This window comes from Haliotis cracherodii, unplaced genomic scaffold (genome assembly GCF_022045235.1).
Source record: "Haliotis cracherodii isolate W230 unplaced genomic scaffold, xgHalCrac1.p SCAF_23, whole genome shotgun sequence".
In the NCBI taxonomy this organism is placed as follows: domain Eukaryota; kingdom Metazoa; phylum Mollusca; class Gastropoda; order Lepetellida; family Haliotidae; genus Haliotis; species Haliotis cracherodii.
In genome coordinates, this window is record NW_027266279.1 from 2,612,801 (window position 1) to 2,628,742 (window position 15,942).

General features: G+C 40.2%; 1 protein-coding gene across 1 annotated transcript; it reads left to right on the forward strand.

The window, feature by feature from the left end:
• The first annotated feature begins 2,497 nt into the window (after positions 1 to 2,497).
• Positions 2,498 to 9,884, forward strand: LOC139471863 (ependymin-related protein 1-like). Its single transcript, XM_071254365.1, has 5 exons — positions 2,498 to 2,623; positions 4,538 to 4,645; positions 5,164 to 5,257; positions 8,957 to 9,130; positions 9,790 to 9,884. Exons 1-5 carry the CDS (start codon positions 2,498 to 2,500, stop codon positions 9,882 to 9,884), a joined length of 597 nt encoding a protein of 198 aa, XP_071110466.1.
• Positions 9,885 to 15,942: the final 6,058 nt, after the last annotated feature.

Consider the following 15,942-nt stretch of genomic DNA (forward strand, 5'->3'; position numbering starts at 1 on the left):
TACAGACATTTAATGTCAAATCAGGAAAAAAACATTTGAATGGCAATAACATTTACTAGGATCGTGTATTCTCTTGAAACCATCGCAAAACATCACGTAGAAGCCACACCAGTACTCATATTTTCCTACAAAATCACACATCTAAAAATGAGACATCAGGAGGTACAAAAAATAACATGTGTATTCGCATTTTTCGTCAGGATATCAAACATGTCTCTCCTTGTTACCACCACCAAGTTCAGCTTTACATGGGTCCTCCTTTGGTCAAAAGTTTGTTCCCCCTCTAATGAGTGTGTCACACGAGTGACGAACGGGATGAACACGGGTTGCGTAACGTAGTGCTCATGCGCGAAAGGGGAATGAACTTCTAGGCAGTAGTGCACTTACATGGTTTTGGTGTCAAAGGACAATTTGAAACCATGCACAATGACAACTCACTAGATAATGCTCTTTTTCCTAGTTTTACAAGTTTTGCTTCTCTAGAACGGCGGTTGGGGGTTATTCTGGTAAGGGGGGGGGGGGGGGGGGGGGGATTGTTCATTGTAATTCTAAATGTTTCAGAAGGATTTATGACGAGTGGGTGAACTATGTATTTTTTCGTGTTTAATCTTCGATAAACAGAACTATTATACTAGGATTTTTATACATCCTGCCCGAAAATTCGCCGTTGTACAGCATCCAGGAAAATAACGGTATTGAGCAGCTGCAATCAAAAGTGAACATGGAACTGACATTGAAATTTAGTTGTGAGGTGATTTCAATGCACGCACTGGATACAACGAGGATTTTATTGTTGTTGATGAGTCGGATGTTGACCTACTTCAGCTGGGTGTCATTATGAAACCGACACGTTTCGCGAACCTCGTGCAACGCAGGACTGTGAAACAAATCGAATTGGCCTGTGTCTGTTGGACTTGTGTAGAGAATTCACATTGTCAATGGCCGTAAATGTGGAGATTTAACTGGAGCCTTTACATGTATTATTCGTAACGGAACAAGCTTAATCGATTAAGTCATTGTATCTTCCAGTTTGTTTGAATCTGTATTGGATTTAGTTGTCGACACCAGAAGTGAATCCGATCATCTCCCTGTTACAGACAGGCAGACAGGTTGTGTATTTGAGTCTCACCTCACGAAAATAATAAAAAATACATAGATACATATAAAAGGACATAAAAGTGAGCCACCCGTTAAGGGTTACGAGAGACTTAAAATATATAACAGTATGAACAGCATAAATATTTTGGTGTAAAAAGGGGTATGAAAATATACTACCCGTAACTAGCCATATAAAATATTTTTTCTTCGTTGGAGAATTAAAAAGCAGGTTTGGGCTGTAAAAAAACCTTCTTTTTTTTAAAAAAAAAACACATTAAATTTGGTACCATTTTCTTACCCAATGCAGCCCTCGACAGTGGTGTTTTCCCTGACAGTTGGAATATGGGTATGATAGTTAATCTGTTTGAGAAAGGAGAATCATTTGATGCTTATAACTACCGAAGCATTTCGCTTTTAAATATCTTGGGTGAGGCCTTCCCAGCTATTTTAGAGGTCAGAATTTGGTTGGAGGTACATTTTAATATTCATGAGTCTCAAACAGGTTTCAAGAGTAGTTATTCGAAAGTGGATAAAATATTTACCTTTCAGTCACTGTGTCAAACGTATTTAACAAAACCTAAACATTGTTTTATGTGGCATTTATTGATTTTCGCAAAGCGTTCAATTTGGTAAATAGACAGAAGCTTTTATACGTTTTGCATCATTGAGGAATTGGGGGGAAAGTTATTCAATATATTGAGGGATATGTATTCAAAGGTAAAGGCTTTTTTTAAATCTTGTGACAGAAGGACATTAGTATTCAGCACATCTTCAGGTGTTCGCCCGGGTTGCACGATAGTTTTTCTCTTAATAAATGAGTTGGTGTGTGAGCTTAAGCAGAGTGGCATGAGGGGTTTGAAATGAAGATGAAGTTCGGTTACTTCTACTTGCAGACGATCTTGCTCTGATGGAGTGAGTTAAAATATCGTACACACACTCTCTCTCTCTCTCTCTCTCTCTCTCTCTCTCTCTCACTCACTCTCTCTCTCTCTCTCTCTCTCTCTCTCTTATTCAAGCTCTTTAACGTTTGTATATTAAACCTTTCTGCATTTCGTAAATTCGTATGGGGTTATTTGAAGGTAAGGAAATGGTATCAAGGGCATCTTTCGACGAGTTCCCTATTTTGAACCCTCTTCAGCTAAATTACAAGTTCACAGATACTTATTCATAGGGTGCAAAACGGCCCTTGTCTGGCATTGTATATAAATTACTTGCTAACTACAACTTACATAAACTTGGAATTTACTTGACGAATTAACATGTCATCTGAGCTGTAATTCTGTATCACGTGATGCTCCTCTGGGTGGATAAAAGCGAAACAGCTTCGAATTCCGTTCGTACATCAGGGCGAGTGTGATAGAGGACTTGGCGCATACATCTCCAACGATTCCCCACCAAAATGATCCTGCAAGCAGCCTTACTCCTCGCTGGTCTGTCTGCGACAGCCAGTGCCACCTGTTGTCCTCCAGTGAGATTCAGTGCGGTGCAATCTGTCACCATTGTCAACTCCACGTTTGCTAAGGATGTAAGTACAACGCCTCTCATCATGTGTAATCACTCTCCCCTTTCCGTAACTTCAAGGGAATGCTTTCGGTTTGTCCCGGAATGACAAGAGTTATCACGAATGCCTTGGCTGTAATAAGCCAGCGATACAACGTTACGACCCTGTCATATGAATACATTTTATTATTATTTTTAAAATTAAATCAGGTTCCTCAATCATAATTTTGAATTGACCTCTTGATAAGAGGATTTCGTGATCATTTGAATCATTCCGGAACAAGCCTATTGCCATTCATGCTTGAAGAAATTTACACAAGACTATATTCAGGGATATTTCCATCATACTGTACCGGTACCTGTATTTACCTTACCTGAACAGGCAACATCTAGTAAGTGTATGAGAGTTATATACATTTATTTTGTTATTGCTTTCTCTTCTCACTCGGCTCACTCAATTTGCAAGAAAAACAGTCAAGAAGCAAAGTGAGCTATGTCTGTCCCATGTGCTTTTCTTAAAATTAGCCCAACGGTACTGGTAGAGAGCCTTTTTATTTGACTCCACTGTCAGCGCAGTCTGGGCCACTCCCTCACAGGCAAGGCATTTCCCGGTAGGTGCCTACCGTGAGTTGCAGCTTACGGCAAATAAGATTTCATAAATAATAATATCCATATAATTAAGGTAGGCTTTGCTTGACCTTCATTCAAAGAGGAGTGAGGAAAGGGTGTTTCTAAATTAGAAGTGATATGAACTACTCAAAAGGTCTGTGGTACACATCACATCTCCAATTAAGAAACACGTCATAGAATAACCTGTAGTTAATGTGTCATGCAATGACAGATTAACTATAGTAATATGAAAGAATTATGAGTCATCTTCTTTCGAGTGGTATATTCCTTTAGTCACGGCTTCAAAACATGCAACTGTTTTACTGCGAAGGAGGAGCAGAACCATTTAGGCAAACCTGAGGGCAAAGTATGTAGTTCCAGTTTTATCAGAAACATTTGATTTTGATTTTTAAATATCCCCCGAATATCAAATCGTCAGTATCACAGAGCGAGACACAGTGTTTTCAATCATAAATAAAAGCACGTGAGGGTCGTCAGCGCAAACAGACAGAGCGAAGAGAAATGTCAACTCGTTGCGTCATGATTCACGTATATTTCAAACATTTATCATATATATCCCAGATGCTATTGAAAACACATCGGAACTTACATTATCATACAGTATGATTGAACAGTTTTACTTGTATCTTGGGTATATATTTAAATACAAGACATGTGTAAAATCAAAAATAATTCCTGAGGGAATTCGCACATGGTGACCTCAGCGACGGATTCGTCACGACCACCAAAGTAATCTACGATTACTCGAAGGTAAGCGCAACCCCCAGAGAGTTATACCACGCCTAGAAGTGTTTTAGTGCCTCAATTTTGTTTCATTTTATGATTTGAAACATTTAGTCATGCTTCACCGTTACAGTGATAAATATATATCATACATCTTTGCGAAGCTATACGAGATAAGAACAGCGATCTGACTAAAGATCGCGTTTTCCTTAGAACGGGCACAACTCGTGATGTGGCAAGGTTAGAAGCAAGGCTTTGTTATGCCCGGACACGTTGGCCTCGGGAAGATAGAGGCAGGGGACTGGTTTGAAATTGTGTTGAATAAGGCATTTTTTACGAAACCAGAAGTAACTTTTAGATATCTTGGCATACATTATCTCAGCTTGAGGTACATGTATCTTGTTCGAGGTTGTAGGACCAGAATGGTAACGACTGTATATTATAGTGTTTGGACCTTCTAGATTTTGCAACTATTTTCACATATTTGCCTCGCTTAAATAGAGATTTAGGAAATATTGCCTGTAGTCAGATCTTCCTAAATTGACAGTGCAAAATAACTCCCAGCGGTATTATTGTCTATTTTCAGGCTTTGTATTCCTTCACCTACGACGGTATCAACGAAAGATATGTCATCAGCGGTGACCTCAGCGACGGATTCCTCACGACCACCAAAGTAATCTACGATTACTCGAAGGTAAGCGCGACCTCCAGAGAGCTATACCACGCCTAGAAGTGTTTTAGTGCCTCAATTATGTTCCATTTTATGATTTGAAACATTTATTCATGCTTCACCATTACAGTGATAAATATATATCATACAGTGCCTTCACGATATCACTGGAAGCATTCATAAAAGTACAAAAGACCACGTATGATAAGGCCACATCTACACAAAATGGAAATGGGCAAAACTCAGTTATCAAATGTATTGGAATTGTTTTTCTATCAGTTCATGTTTGGACGTATTACAACACCATATTAATAGGTGAGGTTACACTTCCATGTTAAATATTGTCACACATGCGTCTTAGATCAGCATTGGTTTGGGGCACAAAGACTTGTTTCAGTGTGCGTCCTTTCTAACTTTTGAACATCAGCAAGCCTTTGACCTAAGTGTTTCTGAAGTTTGAAGTTGGGCCCTTGCCCACTTTGTCCTTTGCCTTGCATTTTCACAAAATTCGTAGAAAGGTAATACTGATTGTTTGTTTGCAGAAAACTGGTTTCTCTATAGATACAGCGGCACGTACGTGTTCAACATTCCGCCTTCAGGGAAAGTTCAAGGATCAGGAGAGTGTTTGCGTTCCAAGTAAGTCATTTCAAAATATATCTCAAGGGTGCTAGCACGATTCCATGCCGCAATTTAACATTGATACCCGACTCAGACACACTATACTGACTCCGAACCGATCTGTCTTTGTTTTATCCCCTTAATATCGAGCACCAAGATTAACAACAGCAAGTACCACCTTTTAACGTCCATTGGTATGACGCGGCTGAACTGAACTTTATTTCACTCAAGGCTACAAGACATAGCATGTTGAGGGCTAACAGAGATCAATATATACACATAAATGGCGCCATTATGTACGATAGTCACTTCGAAGTATTTATAATACATTCACAGAAAATTGATAATTTCTTCATGGTAAGTTTATCTTACATTCAAACGATTTCACCAGTTTAAACAAGGGAGGATTTCTTGTTAAATAAGAAAAGATACTAAGTATATTTTGGGCGACAGGTAACAAACTTTTCACAAATTCAGATATAATGACACTTATTAGCAATGTCATTGTATGTTCAGAATGGACATGTCCTTTCAACTAGTGGTATTTTTGTCCGGCGATCCATTTCAATTTATAGCCTCTTAAATGTAATAGTGGCATGTGGTATATTTTCGGTAAATTATCCAGGTAAAGTTCTGTTTTATTTCGTATTTGATAAGTTTATAGAATCTAGATTTTGAGGATGCCTACATATCAGAGAGCCATTGTTGGATGAACTGTTCTTCAAGACGTGTCGTAACCATACATGTAAACGATATTGGTATGCAATAAGATTGACAGTATATATTGGCATCAGTCCGGACAAGTACAAACAGCAACACACACGCACACACACACGCGCACGCACACACACACACACACACACATACACGCGCGCGAGCAATAATCTGGGACGCGACGTGAAACCCCATGTCACATCACCTTCCGCCCTACAACAAGTTCAGTACTTTTGCTAATCAAGTCCACTTTGTAAGGGAGCCCCTTTCTCACTGTCACAAGTGTTTCAAACATGTTTAGATATGTTGGTCTGTTGTGAGATGTCAGCCCATTGCATCTGTTTAAATTTGGTATACATGTACTTAAAACACGCAGAAGCTTTTTTTTTCATTTTGGATTGGAGATGGTCTTTATTATTTTAGAGTTAAACTTGTCTAGCATTTGTTTTATACCTGCAGTCCTCGCCACTTGAAAGGGAATCACAAAATATTGCGGTTATGAATTAACGGCGACAGATGAATGTGTGCTAATACTGAATTGAAAGCTAGCCCTTCCGTCGACAAGAACCATTACTTACAGCAATGACCAAACTTGCAAAGTGCGCTTTTCAAGAAATATCCATTTTGCTCGCGATAAACATCGTCATTGAGTTTTGATCACGTTGTTACGATCCGGGCAAGGATGTGACTGCGAGCCGTTATATTATTTAGCAGTGAGTGTATCTTGAGCTAGATCCACAATACTGAATTTTCGAAGCATAAAGAAAAATCGTAAATAATATTAAATTACATTCCGGTAAATTTATAATTTCTTTTCGCGGTGGAAAATATCACGGCCTAACGAAAATTAGATGCAACTGGCTGACAAATTATGGGGGGGGTGGGTGGGGGTGTGTGGGTGTGTGTGTGTGTCATACTCTGTCTGACTAGAGTGGACATGTGTAGGTGAACTCTGTTCAATTAGTGACTGAAATGCCCCAAAATGTGAACTCCAGACAATAATAACGTAAGAGTAAATCCACACTCTTTCGTCTGCGTCTACCTTTCCCCTCGTTCACCTTCGTGATCCTTGATCATGCTAATTCAGTGACAATGTTGCTGAACAGTAGATAGAATCTGATGGACGTATTGTGCAGATCCTGTTTGACACCATGGGTTCCAGGACCACTAACACTGGGGCACTGGCACTCTAAGCTGAAAAAGTTTGGTCCTAACCGCTCCAACATCTACAAGTCTGTAAGTTTGTAGACATCATTAAAGGGACACTGATCTAAAGCAATTCCCTGGGACTGGTGGTTGCCTTTGTTATTGTTTTTTTCTTCGTGAGTATCCGGATGATACGCAACGCAACTGAGCGTGACAAGAGACTGGGCTACCGTCTGCAAGGACAACTGAATAAACTTGGGGGCAATAATTGTTTTACTCATTTTTGAACACTGATTGGTTGGGTCCTGCTATTAAACGTCCGGGGGCGTCCGGAAACGTCCGGAGGGTTTCATCAGACGTCCGGAAACGCCCGGGAGGTTTCATCCGACGTCCGGGAGTTTAAAAATACAGTGCAGTCAATAAAACATGTCTTTCTCAGTTTGGTAAGATTGTGAGAATATTCGGGGGCGTCCGGAAACGTCCGGGAGGTTTCATCAGACGTCCGGAAACGCCCGATAGCTATAATCAGACGTCCGGGAGTTTAAAAATACAGTGCAGTCAATAAAACATGTCTTTCTCTGTTTGGTAAGATCGTGAGAATATTCGGGGGCGTCCGGAAACGTCCGGGAGGTTTCATCAGACGTCCGGAAACGTCCGTGAGGTTTCATCAGACGTCCGGAAACGCCCGGGAGCTATTATCATACGTCCGGGAGTTTAAAAATACAGTGCAGTCAATAAAACATGTCTTTCTCAGTTTGGTAAGATCGTTAGAAAATCAACTGGCGTACAAATAAAAAGAACTCACAGCAAAATAAAAACAACCAAAAATGAGTACAAGTAACAGGGTAAAAGATATTTAAGAGGCCGTAAAGGTTTTGTTCTTTATCCAACAAGGCGGACGTATAAGTAATTACAGACAATGTAAAAAATGTTTGTTTGTTTGTTGTTTAACGCACAGTCAGCAATATTCCAGCTATATGACGCCGGTCTGTAAATAAACGAGTCTGGACCAGACAACCCCGTGATTGATATCATGAGCATTGATCCACGCAATTGGGATACGATGACATGCATGAACCAAGTCAGCGAGCCTGACCACCCGATCCTGTTAGTCGCCTCTTACCACAAGCATAGCCGCCTCTTGCGGCAAGCATGAGTTGCTGAAGACCTATTCTAACCCGCGTACTTATTTACAATACATAAGATGTTTAATAAATAATAATCAACGTCAATCATATCTATCTGACATACTTCCTACTTAAATTTGGTAGGTTGTAATCATGATATTTGCATTTTGTTTTCCTTCATTTGCTGTAGCATTGGACAGATTCATTCCTGGTCCTGGTTGGGAAATTCCTTCCTTTATAAGCGTGTATATATTACAGTCAATTTGTAAAATGTGATTCTCTCAGCCAATTTATAAAATGTGTAAATATTTCAGTCATTTTGACTGAAAGATCTGTCCATTTCTTTAACAGATTGACTAAAACTGATTAAGACGATCAAAAGGGCCCATAAACATCACAATAGATTATTATGTAGGATTAGAAGCCAAACAATATAGAATATACTTTTCATCGTAACATTTTCAGTCTCTTGGTGATGATATCAAACATAATAAATGTTTGGAATTCGTTATCATAATAAAACAGATGGACATATTTTCCAGTCAATTTGTAAAATGACTGAATATTCAGGCTTTTAAAGAATTTCCTAAGTGAAAATTTTGCACATTTTGACTGTAAAAAAATAAAAACACGATAAAAATAAGCAATGCTCAGGAGAAATATTTATTTTGTGTTGCAAGACAAAACATGAAATGATCTGCTCATATCTTAATACTGTGTGTCATCATAGGCGACGCCGTCACCTTGGGCCCTTTCTTTTACGGCTACGATGTTGGCAGGCTGCCTTCAACGGGATACACTTACAATAGCACCACCGTCAACGGGGAATTTCAGAAAGTCGTGGCTACCGTCTCACGGAAAGACTGTGTACCAATCGTCATCACCACGACCACGACCGGCCCAGGTTTGTATTTGTGAATAAGAGAATGAGTGAGTGAGTGAGTGAGTGAGTGGGCATCAACACCGCTTTGTCAGCGTATCAGCAATTACGCCGAGTGTCAGGGAAATGATTATAAGTGAGTGAGATGGTTAACGCCAGCTTGAGTGAGTATTTCTCTGACAGAACGCCCTGTCAGCTGAGTGTGGAAAGCATGAGTGAATGAGTCGGCTTTTTCTCTTCTTTGAACATTCATATCACGGCATGTCAGTTCAATGGTTAAAATGTGAGTGTGTTGGGTTCAATGCCGCCGTGAACTGTAGAGAGAGATATCGTATGGCAGTAAATATTTGAGTATAATTAGACTGACTTTGAACACTTATTCAATAGCTCGGTGTTAGCATGGTGTTTGATTTTTTTTTAAAATTAGTTAACTCTGTGGGATTTACTTTGAACATTATAAAACAGAACATATTTCCCACACTCGAAAGAACTTAGATGTGGATAAAATCACAAAGATTCATAAAAAAACATCTGATGGCGTGAGATCAACCTCTGGTTTGCCTTGTCTTGCCCAGAGTCAATTATTTACAGGCCGCAGTGATATAGCTCATATATTGCTGACTGTTGCGTAGAATAACTTCAAAGTAAATATACTGACTGTGACATATACACTAACTGTCCAGGAGGAAACGCTCTTACGGTTCTCGGGTACAACGACGTGGTTCCGGGCATCAGAGACTTCACTGTGTTCGACATTCCGTCATACTGCTCTAAGTGATACCGTACGTACAACTCACTAAATAAAATAATATTATTTAACTCAATCACACAGCACTGACCATCATATACTAACTTTTCACTCAATGACAAAGCAGTGATCATTATCGGGTAATATTGCTGTGTGTTTCTTTACTCTCTTCCATCAGTATATAACATTATGATTCTCCTACATGTAATGACACACACTTATGGGGAAATTAATTATTTTTGCTAATAGATGACGAGTTACGTCCGGGGTCTTAAGATATTAGAGTATTCATTTTTTATTATCATCACAAATGTGATACAATGGGCATTTTTAACTTGAAAACACATTTGGTAAACATACAGTTCCCCCGCATCTCCACAAACGTGTATATTTTTTCTATTTCAGAACATCTGAAGAGATACATTGGGATCTGTTTTTCTCAAGTCACTTTCAGAATGTATCATCTTGCAAGATGTACATCATATGAATAATAAAAATGCGTTCAGAAAAATTGTCTTACACTTTATATAAGTTTATCGTCTGTGCTACAAATTCGATAAACCTTGGCACATTCCAGATTCCGGATTAGACCTAGAGTGAGTGAGTATGGTTTTACGCCGCTTTTAGCAATATTCCAGCAATAACACGGCGGGGGACCCCAGAAATGGTCTCCACACATTGTACACCTGTCGGGAATCGAACCCGGGTCTTCGGCGTGACGAGCAAACGCTTTAACCACAAGGCTACCCGAACGCCCCGATTAGAACTAGAAGACAGATATTTTGCCTAATTCACGGCGTATGTTGTTGGTTGGCCAATTGATTATCGGTGAAACGAAAAACTAATTCTTCCGGGTTTTGGTACAATGCAAAGGCTGACAACTCCTGTCACATATTATTCCATGTCATTCTCCAACTTGCCTTCAGGTAGGTTACGGAAAGATGCCAGTGTTGACGAATGATTTTCATTTCATATCTGAACACTAACTTTTCTGTAACTAAGGAAAATCCGTTTGTCGCAGTTACTAACATACCCAATTTTCAGGTCTTTTTCTAACTTTCCGAGAAAGAGGGTCATGCACACACGCAGAGAAATATAGTTGAATGGAATTTCTAAACAGGAAAATATCAGCTGCGTCATTTGACTGTGCTCCGGTCTACCCAACCGAATCGACAGGCAATGATTTCAATGGCTGCCACTTGGTGAGTGACTGAGTAAGAATGGTTTTACGCCGCTTTTACCAATATGCCAGCAATATCACGGCGGGGGGACACCAGAAATGGGCTTCACACATTGTACCCATGTCGGGAATCGAACCCGGGTCTTCGGCGTGACGAGCGAACGCTTTAACCACAAGGCTACCCGACCGCCCCTTGCCACTGGATGACAGTAAACATCCATACATTGCTTAATATCTGACAACGGGGTTTCGAACATGTTACTAATAGAAGAAGAACGAAGGGATACACTCCAAATCCATTCACTCAATTAAAGGATCGCACAACAATTACGACAGATATTTATTAACAATGCATGATAGATTACCAATACAGCTACGTTTTCTACGGGAGAATTAGGCTCCGGCTACCATGTACAATAATATCACCATCAAAGGGCTACAGCAAATTGTATACTTATATAGTCACCCTGATTTCCATGTTTGATTGTTCACTCCACTCTATGATCTTTGTCCACGAAAACACATATATCCATAGTTCCACATAAGCTCACAATGCAAGTTTTCTAAGGCACACATTTGCAGATATCAGCATGATTTCTAGTTCAGTTTCACAAGACATTTTCATCCCCGACATGGGATACAATCTCTCACACAGTGTTCTGAACATTAACATTAAAAATGAGGAGGTTAAAATACAGGTCTGACCAATACCCAAGAAGCAGAAAAACTAACTATGTTTGAATCACCAAAACCTTATACTATAATCCTGATTAGCTACAAGCTTCACTTGTGACATAATTCCTTAAACCACTCAGGCAGCCAGCTCCCCAGGTGTGCTATTCAAGCAAAATTACGCCAGCCTTTTTGTTTCAATTCAAGTCTAAATGCATCTGATATTCTAACAAACATATAACAGCATACACCCATACACATAACAAACAGCATCCACGCACTGACTGTGAGTTACACACGGCCTCATGTCACAACTTGACCTAAAACAGACATGCCCCACCACTACACCGCACATTGGCAGAATTGACAGGTGATGCGGGGACGTAGTGTTTACAAACCCGTGAAGTTCTTACGATGGCAAAACGAGGGAGACCATACAAAGACTCTCTGCCAAATGATTTGGTCACCGGGACAATATTTGTTTTAAGAACATACAGATTCTGAAATGTTGTAATATTTAATCTCAAAATAGCACACATCTTGCATGTAAAGTACAACAAAATAACATCATCACGTTTACAACATACCCAGGAAGCAACATCACTGTCTTTATGTTCACAAATATACTCCAAGGACTATACACAACGCAGATACCAATAACATGATTGACTGTTTTGGTCTTAGGATCATAAGACCTTGCTGTTGGCTGCATTTCATGCATGTCAGGACGTCATAATGAGAAAAGACGCAAAGTAACACCGGTCCACGAAACCAACTTCAGGTTACTGCTCACTTCCCAAACATTTTATGACAAGTGAGATTTGAACCAATGGCAAGCAACCAGCGACAACCGAGACCACTGGGCTAATAATGCAGTTGGGATGAGAGTGTCATCTTACGGCAACAACAGACATCAACCAAGAAATTATGGACCCAAGGTGATCGTTTGCTTGATGTTTATCGCTGCTTTGAGTAGTGAGATCAACGTACAATGACATGCAACCAGCCAAGTCACTAAACTTGGGACATATTCTAATAAAAGCGGCAATAACCATTTCCATAATCATAAGAGTCCGTTTTACGATTCTCATAAGCATGTTTTTATGGATCACTATCAAAATGAGATGATACCAGGTGTTCATGGAAATGTGAGTATATTTGCCCCACAAGTTGCACCCATCACAAACACATGCAAAGGCAAGTTAATTATTCACCTGAACAGGAACATCCCGAACAAGTCAAAGTAGGCAATTTGATTAAAGATCCTTTTCGTCACTAATGTCTCAAATTTGAAGACTTCTTCCACATGTCTACAGCTTTACTGGAGGGTTGAATGTTGTAACCCTGATCAAACGACTCTTGAGAAAGGGTCGGATGAGGCTCCCAGACTGCGTGTGTGTGTTTTATCCCTCCAATGCTGAGCACGAGGCAGGGTAACAACAAGTTAATGTATGAAGGGCACTAATCTGCACAATGAACCATGGATCAATAGATCATATCTTCCCAGTTTTAGGCTTTAGAATCATTTGCTTGTCTGTATTCCCCACTGTGTTATGGCTTACAAGGCATCATTACAAACTGATATCAGTCTTTTAACAGACAGGAGCGACCCATCAGAAGTCAGATGCCCTCAATACAACAGCGCCCCATCAGAAGTCAGATACCCTTAATAACTCCATCATGGATGTTCCAGTGTAACATGATAAAGCTTTGATACCAAAAATAAGCAAGGATGAATCTGATGTTTCCGTGATATATCTGCACAAATGATGTTTACAAGACATATGTGCATTATCAGTGTTAAGAGATATACAAATTTAAGTCAATTTATAAACTTCACATTTTTAAAAGTAATCCCATATATGATATACAACGGACAAATGTATAAGAGGAGGTAATTCTTAATCATTAATGTCCAAAGAAGGATTTTAATTAACGGTGGTAACCGTAATTTGTTCCAAGCACCTACGGTATTCGGTAATAACATCAACAGTTAAAATCATAAGTCCCAAGAACGAGAATCTGATGGCACACAAGTTCAGTAGCGTGTATGGCCACCATGCGCGTTGACAGCTGCCACACAACGCCTCCGCATGGACCTTGTGATGCTTGTGAACACATGATTGGGAAGACGACGCCATTGTTGTTGCAAAATGGTGCCAAGATCTTGCAAATTCTGTGGTTGGTTCTGGAGAGTGCGCAGACTTCTGCTAAGAGCATCCCAGACGTGTTCGATGGGATTGAGGTCGGGAGACCTTGACGGCCAGTCCATGACGTTGACTCCCGCATTCTGAAGGCAATTCCTTGTCAAAATTGCTGTGTGGGGTCTGGCATTGTCGTGTTGGAAGATCAAACTGGGTCCATGTGCTGCCATAAAAGGCAGAAGTTCTGGTGCCTGTACCTGGTCGCGGTAAGCAGCAGCGTTGAAGTTGCCACGGATGACAAGAAGCCTGGAACGTGCATTGCCACAGAAAGCACCCCACACCATGACACTTCCGCCTCTGTCACTTCCCGAAATCTGTCAACTTCCTGATCACAACACTGGGCGTAACGTTCATGAAGGCGCCTTCAAACCCTCGCCCTACCATCAGCAAATCGAAGATTAAATCGGGATTCATCACTGAAGACGACTTGATTCCAATTCCTCTGAGTCCATCGTAAGTGTCGCTGTGCCCACAATTGACGTTGACGTCTGTGTAATTGAGTCAGAATCGGCCCGCAGTATGGCCGTCGTGCTTGAAGGTGAGCAGTTCTCAGACGGTTTCGAACAGCTTTCGCACTTAGTCTACCCCTAAACATTTTATTTCTGGTTGATGTAGCCGTCAAAAATCGGTTACGGAGTTGGAAGACAATCTGACGATCCTCTGCATGCTGTAGACACGTCTGTGAATTATAAACAGTCCGTCGACTACAACCCATCGTCCTTGCGATTTCAGCTACGGACGTTCCCGTCTGCAACCTGCCGATGGCACGTACACGTTGCACATTTGAAAGGCGTGGCATGACAAATGGCCGAAAAGACTTTTGTTTTCTTGTGTTTTTCTTTTTTGGTTTATGACTGCTAACAAGTATGGCTGAAAACACGTGCAGTATTATTGCCACGTCACCAGTCGCACGTGAAAAACCACTTTTGCCACTATAGTGCTGTGCACATGATTTTGATCGATTCACCTGCACAAAAACGGGTGTTATCTGAAGACAATACGTGGCCATTGCTGTTTAAATACACAATAAGGGCCCACAATGATAACTGGTTAAAATATTAAAATCGTAGGATTGTGAAGTTTTTAATTTGGTTCAGTATATATCTGCACTCTCGGGTCAGAACAACAATATCACAGAGAAAAGAGAGTGAGTGAGTGAGTGAGTTTGGTTTTACGCCACTTTTAGCAATATTCCAGCAATATCACTAGGCTACCCGACCGCCCCAGAGACAATATGAATTGACAATTGTTACCAGGCAACATGCATGACCTTTGTTACATCAGATTGAGCCTTTGATGTAATAATGATAACTCCTTATACCTTTAAAAGGTTTCAGAAGGTTGATAATGTCATGGAATTGTCAACACTAAGTAGCAGATTTCAAAACAATAGCGGCATTGGTACAAAATGACTTTAAATCGGATCAGGCTCTTTAACAACTATCGTGAAAAGGACACTGCTTTACCAGCATACCCTTTTGTAATAAAAAGGTTATGTTTGCATTATGATTGCAAAATGCAAGGCCATTCGTGTGCGGATTTAAATTAAAATTAATTAATTAATTACCGTACACACACACACACACACACACACACACACACTCTCTCTCTCTCTCTCTCTCTCCCTCTTTCTCTCTCTATCTTATTCAAGCTCTTTAACGTTTGTATATTAAACCTTTCTGCATTTCGTAAATTCGTATGGGGTTATGTGAAGGTAAGGAAATGGTATCAAGGGCATCTTTCGACGAGTTCCCTATTTTGAACCCTCTTCAGCTGAAGTACAAGTTCACAGTTACTTATTCATAGTGACAAACGGTCCTTGTTTGGCATTGTATATAAATTACTTGCTAACTACAACTTACATAAACTTGGAATTTACTTGACGAATTAACATGTCATCTGAGCTGCAATTCTGTATCACGTGATGCTCCTCTGGGTGGATAAAAGCGAAACAGCTTCGAATTCCGTTCGTACATCAGGGCGAGTGTGATAGAGGACTTGGCGCATACATCTCCAACGATTCCCCACCAAA

Bases quoted from the DNA above. Each gene is read 5' to 3' on its own strand.
- LOC139471863 (XM_071254365.1), top strand. From the start codon at position 2,498: ATGATCCTGCAAGCAGCCTTACTCCTCGCTGGTCTGTCTGCGACAGCC. The intron at 4,646-5,163 runs GTAAGCGCGACC...GTTTGTTTGCAG, and splicing joins TAATCTACGATTACTCGAAG to AAAACTGGTTTCTCTATAGA. The intron at 9,131-9,789 runs GTTTGTATTTGT...CTAACTGTCCAG, and splicing joins CACGACCACGACCGGCCCAG to GAGGAAACGCTCTTACGGTT.